The sequence below is a fragment of the Coniophora puteana genome (genome assembly GCF_000271625.1).
Source record: "Coniophora puteana RWD-64-598 SS2 unplaced genomic scaffold CONPUscaffold_16, whole genome shotgun sequence".
Classification (NCBI taxonomy): domain Eukaryota; kingdom Fungi; phylum Basidiomycota; class Agaricomycetes; order Boletales; family Coniophoraceae; genus Coniophora; species Coniophora puteana.
Genome location: NW_006913068.1, coordinates 949,608 through 958,971, shown reverse-complemented (window position 1 = coordinate 958,971; position 9,364 = coordinate 949,608). Strand labels below are relative to the sequence as shown.

Genomic DNA, 9,364 nt, shown 5'->3' with positions numbered 1-9,364 from the left:
ACGTCCACAAGTAATTATCGCGTACTACCGCTGTACGATATACCGCGATTCGGGGATGTATTCATCAAGCTGATGGCAGTACATCCTTCAAGACAAGGTTGATTTTCGATTTTCAATGAAGGACTGCGAATGGCACGGCTGACGGATGTGCTGTGGTGGTAAGAGACGAGAGGATTATATTGGGAATATACTCAGACTCTCCTCAGACGTCTAACAAGGCACGAGGGGGAAACCAGCCGAGCATGGATATCAGGCACCTGTAGAAAATCGAGGTCGCACGGGGCTCGCGACGACGCACAGCGCGTTTGTCCCGGGCAAGAGGAGGGTGCCCGAAGGGCAATCGCGTGAAGATCACAGCTCACTACGACAGGGTTATATACGTAGATAAAACCTCGGAAACAACAATATAAAATCGTCACGTCATGATGTCAGCGATATCGAACACAGAATTCCAACAGCACCCCAGCCTGATTTCAACGTCGTTGAAGATGCCGCGTGGCGCAACTGATCTCACTTGAGTGCTGTTGTATGAAAGTAAGAAAGTTGTCAACCGGCGCATTACAATGCATATCGTAGTCATATGAATATAGATCTATTGATTCTCTAGGAATAACCATACAGTAAACAATTTTTGCAAAAGGCAGTAAATATCGTGACCATGGTCATAAACAACGTCGAGTGGTACGTAAGATCATGTGCTTTCCCTGCGACTACCAGAGCGCAGGTTCGGCGACGGAATATGGCTATAATAGGATCGAGCGTGCGTATTGGACCAAAGAAACTCGTCGAGAAAGGAAACGTGGATAAGAACCAAAAGCCAAGGAGAGATAGATGGGAGGAGGAAGGTGAGGTATAAGGTTAAGCAGAGAAACGAGATTTACTGAGGCTACGAGACGGACATGCAATGTATGTGAGAAGACAGGATGAGTATCACGGTATGAAAGTCGGTACCCCTGGCTGATGGCGTGGTATCAGCAGTACTTGTGGCAAGAAAACGGTATGGAGGCGAATGAGTGGCTGGAGCAGTGACATGACGTCGGCAATGTGCGACACAAACAGAGATTGGACCAAGTCGAAGGATATGTCTAGGGTATTTCTGTGAATACAAGCTGCGTCGATTAGCATTCGGAACAAGGGTAGAAAACGATCTATATGCAGTCACCTCTAGGCGGGGTTTACAAGTCTATACACGAATGCCCTTGGTGGATTCACCAACCTTGCCCTCAATCTCCTTCGGCGCATAGGCGAAATGGTGCGCCAGCGTCTTTCAGGGCTGAACACGAGGAGGTCCTCAAGGATGCTGCCGAACCGACAGGCGACGCGGCCGGGACAAGTGGCGACCTCGACGGCCTTCTGCTGGAGACGTAGGGGTATGACTCTCGAGATGATCCTCGTTGAGGGCATCCCCTAGAACATCGCCGCCGAGGAAGCCCCCTACCGGAGCGTCGTCACCACGGAGACCCCCCACTAGAGAGTCGTCACGAACCAGTCGGCCGGTCAGCTTGTCGCCTGACTGCGAGAGGGGGACGGCAGCAGCGAGGGAGGCGCAGAGGACGACGAGGACGATGACAGAGCGCATCTTAGCCAGGTGAGGGCTGAAAGGATGGTGTCTGGTTCGACGAGGAGGAGACAAGGCCACGGGGCTTGGGAAGACCTGGTGAGCTGGGCGGAGGCGAGGCCCGCTTTATAGCGTTTGGGAACGCTTATGACGATGAACGTAATCCCGAGTCGGTTGGTGGAAGCGAGGAAAGTCGGTAAGCCCGACAACTGCTGAACTGTCATTTTGACCCTGAGCAGGAAGGGTGGACCAATACCGCGGAGAAAATGCAGAGCACAATGAACCGAGGAGACACCTTTGAGGAATCGAGAAGAGGGAAACAGAGGGAGAGATATCTGTAAATATATCGTGAAGCATGATAGTATCGAAGCCTCTGGCACTCGCGTTGAAAGAGGAGGGACAGTAGCAGGTAAACATTGAGGCGGAGAAGCGTAGCACGCCAAAGCATACGCGGAGTTCAACACGTGGCGTTTGAAACCACGCCTTCTCTCGCCAAGAGACGCTCGATGGCCCTCGGCAAGCGCTCAATGAACCATACAATCAACTTCAAGAAGAAATAACGTAACGTTCACAATGAGGCCGCATCATATACGCTTGTGGGCAGCCTTCACCAACATGCACGCAGGTAAACTACGTCTGTCATTCTACATGAAGTCACCAACGTGTTTTACCCGTCTGCCAGTAATCATCTGGGCAGGCATCGAAAGCCGTTTCTTGAACATCAGGTAGCGTCTTGAAATTTCTTGTCATTCTGCGGAAGCGGCGCTCCTGCTCATTGGGAGGTTTGACCTTTCTGTCAAACAGTCTTTGTCGGTTCTTAAACCACTATTCACACAATCTCGATAGTAGGAAAGCTGTACGAAGTTGCGACAAGCATATGCGTGAGTGGAAAGATATAAATGCAGACATCCGCTACTGCGGTGTTACGGGTACGTATTAACGCTATGTGAAGTGTACGCAACAACAACGGTACAAGGCGCTTGGGTACGGCAAGGACGGGGGCGGATGTATGTGCAGCACGTACGGGTACTACATCCTCTTCGGAGTCAGGGTATGTCTGCAGAGAGCACTCGATGATCAGAACTTCTACCAGAGTTAGAAGAAACATATACACCCACGTTAGGATAAGGTCGACAGTCCTACAGGCTGACGTCCTTGCTCTGAGCAGGGAGCCCACCAAGCACGCCCGTGACCTCCTGCGGCACACCGCCGAGCACGTCGAGCTGGCGGAGGTTGAGTTTGCCAAGGAGACCCCCGAGGGTATCGGACACGGGGTCCTGGCGCGCGCCGAGGCCGTTCAAGCTGGCAGCGCCCTGGAGCGCGTGAACGATCTCCCCGGCTTCATTGAGCTCCGATGGGCTGACGTTGACCTCCTGGCCTGCGCTGCCGGGCAGCCCGCCGAGGGCGCTGTCGCGGCGCAGGGGGAGGTTGCCGTCGAGACCCGCGAGGATCTGACCGGCACTCTGCTCCAACCCGGAGAGCCCGTCGGTGACACCGCCGAGCTGGGGCGCGCGGCGGAGGTTCATGTTGCCGTCAAGACCGGCGAGGGTCTCGCCGAGTTCCTGCTGCACGCTGGAGAGCGAGTCCGTGGCACCGCCGAGCTGCGGGAGAGGGACGGCAGCGACGAAGGAGGCGCAGAGGACGGCGAAGGTGATGAAAGAGCGCATTGTAAGTTGGATTTGGGCTGAAAGAGCGGACTTGTTGGGTGGACAGTGAGGGACGTGAGCTTACGAAATTTAGAGAATAAAAGAAAGAGCTAAGCACGGCCCTCTTTATACACGGTTCTCTGTCCGTTATTGCCATTGGGGATGCATTCAAAGCGGGAAAAGAAGGAGACTTCAACCCCTGAGGCCTGATATCTGGCGTCTGGACCCCGAGCTAGACCGTAAGCCTGATGTTGGGCGTCTTCGAAGTGATGGACGACATTGAGGGAGATTAAGGGGCTGAAGATGAATTCCGACGCCTCGAGAGCAAAAGCTACACAGCAAGAACGCACGAAGAGCAATTCTAAGGCCTGTTCCAGAATCCGAGCACGCACGAGGTGGTGGGGACACAAGATAAAGCGACGAAGAGGAGAGGACAGTGTCGACGGGGACAGCACGTGGATCATTTAATTGAAGGCCTGGGCGCATGCGCCGGCTGATCCCGAGTGGCCGCGGTCCTCGGAAACAATGTCCGAACTCTTCTCTTGCTCTTCTCTCCCAAACTGAATGATCTGCACATACTCCTCCAGATCTTACTACACGCTCACATCACCACTTTTCTGAATGCAACGACTCCGCCGACGAAACCATTGTCTCTGATTATTTTACCACACTTCTGAAGCTGGATCTGCGCACGCTTTCTCAGTTGCGGCGTTGGCAAGCTCTACTGTCGACTCGCCTTACGGAAGCTCTGTTGTGTCCGTCAAAGGCAATATGGGATATACACAGCTATAGAGGTCTATGTCAAAGTTCGTCATGACCTGCGACATCCATTATCTTTCACACTTCATACTTCTACAAAGTGACTTCGTTCTCATTGAAAAGTACTCTAGTGCGCCGACATCTCCGCCGACGAACGCTCTGGCCCTCATGCATTAGTGGTTCTACACCCTTACGGCGCTGGACATGCCTCCAACTCATGACGCAGCACTCACCGGCACCGCTCAGTGATAAGTAACGCAGTGCATGAATCGGAATGAAGTGGCGTACACCCAGGGACGTCGATTGCTCCCCATCTCAGAGCTAATAATTCAGCCACCTCTGCATATTCACGGAAGTTCATTTGCCTGGTGGCAAAGCGCCGTTGAATGTCATGCTACCTCTTCGGGATCCTTGACTTGCTACTCAGTACTCAGCCGCAGGCTCTTGGGCGCTGAGCTGTTCGCATCTTGCTCTTTCTCCGCATGGTCCTGATTCTGCTCGCTGGATGCCTCAGTTTCTCTGGCTTGACATGTGCTCCGCAGACCTCTCTCACTCGTTGATATTGTGTGTACATTTGTGTCAATGTCGTTTCGCGCGGCGTTTACGACTCTACTTACGAGCGATTATATATATACATGGTGTTGAACAGAGTAGAGCTCTCCCCGCCACAGATCATGTACTTATACTCACTCAACTTGAGAAGCATGTAACGAGCGTGTGCGCAATACCAGCGAGCGTGTACAAAATATGCGTGATCACGGTCCTATGTACGTCGAATGCGCAAAGTCCACGAGCACACCCTCAAACTCCCAACTTCAAGCTTCAAATCCGGGCACCCTATGCTAAAACTAGCAGCACCGGACTCCATGCTAGCTCATGGCCCCAAGGCCCCACATGAACAGCAGGCTAGACCTCGCCCTTGACGAGCTCGTCCGCGCGTACGACCCCCTCCACACCGTCCAGCTCATGCTCCGCAAACGAGATACTCGACTCGCTCCTCTTCTCGTTCATCGACATCCGCGGCAACCGCGGGCTCTCCAGCTGACTCCCCCTCTTCGACCCGTCCTCCCCGCTCTCGTCCTCGTCCTCCTCCTCCCCGCTGCTGTGGCGGCGGCCCCTGGGGTCGCCCCCGTGACCCTGCCCACACGCCTCGCCGTCGCCGTACACAGAGCCGCGCGCGAACTGCACCTCGGTATCGCGCCGCGTGCCGGTGGTGATCTCCGAGTGCGTGCTCTCCTTCCACGCGACGCCGCGCGAGATGCGGAGCATCACCAGCAGCGGGCCGATGAGCTGCATCTGGGACGTGATGGAGACCATGACGGTCTCCGCGGGGTGGTTCGCGAGGTAGAAGCCGAGGAAGAGGACGGAGGAGGTCGTGTAGAGCGTGCAGGACTCGACGAGCATCGCCGCGACGTTCGTGTATTGCTTGGAGGAGGGCGTGGAGCTGCCGGGGACTGTGCAGCCAGGGGCGGCGGGTGAGTGTGATTGTGGCGTTTATGAGGGTGGGTGGTTTTGGGGTGGCTTACCTTCGTGCTGCTGCATCCGCCGGCGGAACATGAGGAGGCGGCCCGCCATGAGGGTCGTGGTGAAGACGTTGAGACATATGGTTAACACCATGTTCGGTACGACGATCTTCTGGGATATCGTGGAGTAGAACGCGTGTTGCGGCATGGATATGAATACGTCCGCAAGGAGGCCCACGACTGGTAATATGTTCGTCATCAGATGAAAAGCACATCAACAAAAGCTGAGCTTACTCTTACCGACGTTGGTTGCCCAAGCGAGACAGGGTATCGGGACGAGCCACCAGTAATGCTTCGAGTCGCGCCAGATGACCCTAAACCTCCATACCTAGTTCGCATTCAGGCGACTTTAGCAGTCCGCAATAACCATCGAATGAGGGAAAACGCACCATCATTCCGTCCGCGAACACGTACCCAACGAAGTAGGTAACCATCGTCATGATCACGCCCGGCTGGTCGAACTTGTAGTACGCATACGGCCCGGGCGAGAACAGGCGGTGGTCGATGTAGGTCGTCTGCGTCGAGAGCGCGAGGCCCGCGACGTAGAGCGTGCCGCTCGCCCACAGCACGGCGACGTAGGCGAGGAGAAAGGCGAGGCGGCGGGGGGTGCGGCGCTTGCGGAAGCGGACGAGGGTCTGCACGCACATGCCGGCTGCGACGGTCATCATGCCGTAGAAGGTGCCTACGACGGTGGTGTTGCCTATGAGTCTGAGGCTGTCCATATAGAGCTGGTGCGATGTTTCTGGAGGCACGCCAGAGCTGGTGGAGGCCATAGCGGAGGAGACGGCGCGGAGAGGGGAGTCTGTGAGGGCGGGGAAGAAAGGAGGGTACAGCTCCCGAAACCAGAAGGGGTATGTATATGAATGTTGAATTCACTGTTCCCTTTGCCTTTGTACATAAGCGGGTTCATCGACAGGCATGTAAACACTGAACAGGGACTCGACATATCGTGATCATCAACCTGACAGCCTGGGCGAACTCTATCCATCCTTGGGCCACAGGGGCTATCATTCCCCAAACAGGAAGGAGCGGAAGCAAATTTCCCGGTGGGTGCTTGTTTGTCAGCCCGGGACATCGCGCTGGCTGCCACCGCGGACGAGCTCGACATTTATCGTTGCTCGTCCTCGCTCGTCGTTCGACATGACTCAAAAACGATGTCTTTTATCACAACATCCGCATCCCCATACTAACACCCTAAAGAAAGTTTGAAGATCAGCTGAGAGGCATACAAGCCATGGTAACAAGACGCCGCGGTGATTTATACTTTTTAGGTTAGATCATCGCTACCATGCAAGAAAGAGGCGTAGGAACTTTTAGACTACGCACAGCCAATCAAATTGAAGCATCCCACCTCTCTCGGCCTCCTGGCAGTTGCGACTGACTTATCTCCACCTTGATACGCTCTTACGCCGTGAAATCCGAGACGTTTTCTGTAGAACAATGCTTAGCTAAACTGGTTACCAATTACCGCAAAGTGGGGCTGTAGAGAGTCAGCGCGCCACTGGCAACAGAATCGGCATTACAGGCGATAAGACAAAATCCGACTCGAAGTAAGCGGTTCAAATGCAAATGTCAAAAAAACTATGTTATGCTATATGACTAAATCATTTCCTAACCGCGTTATGTACATGTATGCCAATTGCAATGGGGTGGTGATGGTGGTATATATGCATATCTAATCCATTACTAGGGTATATGTACGTACGTATGCTGCCTTGAAAGAAAGAAGGAAAAAGGGGGGTATGTATGAGATATCAGAATTTTGCGATGGAGATCGAGGGTAATCAGAGATCCACAAGAAACCAAAGGGAAAAAAGTGAGGATGGGTATGAGACCAAGGAGAAATAGGGTATGTCTAGGATAATACCGAGAGCAAAGACGACAGCTGTGTAAGTGCGACAAGAAAGAATGGGATGACAAGGAGCGGGCGAGAGTGTCATGGTATAAAGAGGGAGACCATAGGCATAGACATACGCGCAGCTTAATTTTGGGGAAGGGCAGGAAGGGAGATCTTGGACGTCTGCACGCTGCCGGTGCCGTGGCTCTGCGAAGGGCGGAGCTGCGTCTGGCGTTTCACTTGCGCCTCCATCTTGACGCGCTGCTTCCGCACCTCGTCGTCCTTGAGCTTCATCGCCAGCGCCAGTGCGAGGAACCCGTCGGCTGTAGAGGGCAGACACGATGATGGCGGGTGTCTGAGCGTCTGGATAACTGCCTCTTCCGATGTCGCCTGAAGGAGAAGGTGGCGCGTGCATTGGATGAGGGCAAGTCCGACGCGGAACAGGAACGGGACGCCTTCGAATAGGAAGACGTCCCAGACTCTGTGGAGGAACTCGACCGAAAGTGTCCCGACGAAGAGTCCTGAGAACCTGTTATATAACATCAGTCATAGACACTTGGCGAATCGAGACGAAGGTACTTACCAAGAGCGGCACAAGTTGGCCGGCGGGATGCTGAGGTTGATCAACAGTTTCTTCCCAACGGCTCCATCGCCACTCTCCAGAGCCTTGCTGAACAAAGCAGCGTCCACCTCCATCTGAATCGTATTCGTCGAGAAATACGGGCGTAGATGAGCGTCCATAGTCGAAACAAAGATCCAAAACGCGTCTTCCTCAGGCGCCAAAAGCAACAGATGCCCCGCAATAAAGCTCAACCCTAACCCCACCACCATCAGCGACGCGTCCACCACAAAAAAAGATGAAGAAACAAAACGCACCAGGACTGTACTGAATATCCGGCACCATCGTCAAATACGCCTGCAACAGCGACACCAACGGCCCCTTCGCACCATGCAGCTGCGCCTGCTCGGGGAAACACCCCTCCGCGTCCTCCACGATCTCCCCAAACACAGGCACATGCGCGCGCTTCCCCAGCGCCGCGTACACGCCCGGCAGCGCGCGCGCCTTGCAGTCCGTCAGGTGGCACCACACGCGGTAGCGCACCGACGACGGCACGCCCTCCACCAGCAGCTTGCGCACCTTCTTGCTCTTGCGCGCCTGCGCGGGCGACACGCCCGCCAGCGCCGCCATCCACTTGCTCTCGCGCTGGCGGTGCGCCTCGATCGAGCCGAGGGGCTCGTTGGGCTTCGTCCCCCCTGCTCCTGTTGCTGCGGGTGAGGTTCCAGGAGCGGATACAACGACGTAATCGGGCGGCATCGGCGAGTGCGGCGTGCCCGAGTGACTCGACCCTCCTTCTCCACCGGGCCCAAACAGCGACGGCGAGTCCATCGGCAGCCCCTCGCGCATCGCCGCGCCCCCGCGCGGCGGCGTCCAGAGCGACGTCGACTCGCTGCTGGTGCGCACGGGCGTGCCCGGCTGCGCGGGGAAAGAGGGCCGGACGAGCTCAAAGTCCATGTCCTGTACCTGCACGGTCTCGTTCTCGACGGTGCTCATCTGCGACGAGACGGTGCTGAGCTGCGAGGACACGACGCTCATCTTGGATGACGCGAGGCTGATCGCGTCCGCGGGAGATATCGGCTTTGGTGTCTTGTCCTTGTCGGCGTTCTTCGTGCGCAGCGCGGGCAGACTGAGTTTGCCGCGGAGCGATCCGCGCAGGCTGCTGGTCTCTTGTGACTGCCGTGACGGTGCTTGCGAGTGCGAGAGGGGCGAGGGCCGTGAACTGGAAGACGCATCGCGCAGAAGGGTAGGGGAAGTCGTGACGGGCGAACGGAGGCTTGTCGTGTCGGTTGAGCTGCGTCCGTTTGTGTCCTGCGATCCCTGGCGCTTTGGAGACGGCCACGGGTTCGGCGAGTGGAAGTTGCTCGTCGAGTCCCTGCTATCCTTTCGCTCCGCCCGCTCCCCGAGCGCATTTACCGGCGCACGAGACACGAGCGGCGAACTCGAAGTCGGCGTTGTCTGCTGAGAAAGCGGGCTGCCGATGAA

At 55.6% G+C, this 9,364-nt stretch overlaps 4 protein-coding genes across 4 annotated transcripts; all 4 read right to left on the bottom strand.

Moving 5' to 3' along the window:
* Window positions 1–684: 684 nt before the first annotated feature.
* On the bottom strand, window positions 685–1,726 carry CONPUDRAFT_169453 (uncharacterized protein). Its single transcript, XM_007776197.1, has 3 exons — window positions 1,310–1,726; window positions 1,163–1,264; window positions 685–1,109 (listed from the first exon to the last, which is right to left on the bottom strand). The coding sequence occupies exons 1-2, from the start codon at window positions 1,577–1,579 to the stop codon at window positions 1,184–1,186; spliced, it is 351 nt and encodes a 116-aa protein (XP_007774387.1). The 5' UTR covers window positions 1,580–1,726; the 3' UTR covers window positions 685–1,109; window positions 1,163–1,183.
* Window positions 1,727–2,336: 610 nt separating this feature from the next.
* CONPUDRAFT_85387 (uncharacterized protein) lies at window positions 2,337–3,296 on the bottom strand. The gene is made up of 2 exons (XM_007776196.1): window positions 2,677–3,296; window positions 2,337–2,615 (listed from the first exon to the last, which is right to left on the bottom strand). Exon 1 carries the CDS (start codon window positions 3,223–3,225, stop codon window positions 2,698–2,700), a length of 528 nt encoding a protein of 175 aa, XP_007774386.1. The 5' UTR covers window positions 3,226–3,296; the 3' UTR covers window positions 2,337–2,615; window positions 2,677–2,697.
* Window positions 3,297–4,569: 1,273 nt separating this feature from the next.
* Window positions 4,570–6,292, bottom strand: CONPUDRAFT_85385 (uncharacterized protein). Its single transcript, XM_007776195.1, has 4 exons — window positions 5,876–6,292; window positions 5,727–5,814; window positions 5,490–5,666; window positions 4,570–5,417 (listed from the first exon to the last, which is right to left on the bottom strand). The coding sequence occupies exons 1-4, from the start codon at window positions 6,257–6,259 to the stop codon at window positions 4,870–4,872; spliced, it is 1,197 nt and encodes a 398-aa protein (XP_007774385.1). The 5' UTR covers window positions 6,260–6,292; the 3' UTR covers window positions 4,570–4,869.
* A 1,175-nt stretch (window positions 6,293–7,467) lies between these two features.
* On the bottom strand, window positions 7,468–8,638 carry CONPUDRAFT_65502 (RabGAP TBC; the record flags this gene model as incomplete). The annotated part of the gene is made up of 3 exons (XM_007775895.1): window positions 7,468–7,852; window positions 7,907–8,138; window positions 8,200–8,638. The coding sequence occupies 3 exons, from the start codon at window positions 8,636–8,638 to the stop codon at window positions 7,468–7,470; spliced, it is 1,056 nt and encodes a 351-aa protein (XP_007774085.1).
* Window positions 8,639–9,364: the final 726 nt, after the last annotated feature.

Coding starts and splice junctions, on each gene's coding strand:
- CONPUDRAFT_169453 (XM_007776197.1), bottom strand. CDS start 1,579: ATGCGCTCTGTCATCGTCCTCGTCGTCCTCTGCGCCTCCCTCGCTGCT. Junction 1,265..1,309: donor CCCGGCCGCGTCGCCTGTCG/GTTCGGCAGCAT, acceptor CAGCCCTGAAAG/ACGCTGGCGCACCATTTCGC.
- CONPUDRAFT_85387 (XM_007776196.1), bottom strand. CDS start 3,225: ATGCGCTCTTTCATCACCTTCGCCGTCCTCTGCGCCTCCTTCGTCGCT.
- CONPUDRAFT_85385 (XM_007776195.1), bottom strand. CDS start 6,259: ATGGCCTCCACCAGCTCTGGCGTGCCTCCAGAAACATCGCACCAGCTC. Junction 5,815..5,875: donor TGTTCGCGGACGGAATGATG/GTGCGTTTTCCC, acceptor AATGCGAACTAG/GTATGGAGGTTTAGGGTCAT. Junction 5,418..5,489: donor GCGGATGCAGCAGCACGAAG/GTAAGCCACCCC, acceptor CTGGCTGCACAG/TCCCCGGCAGCTCCACGCCC.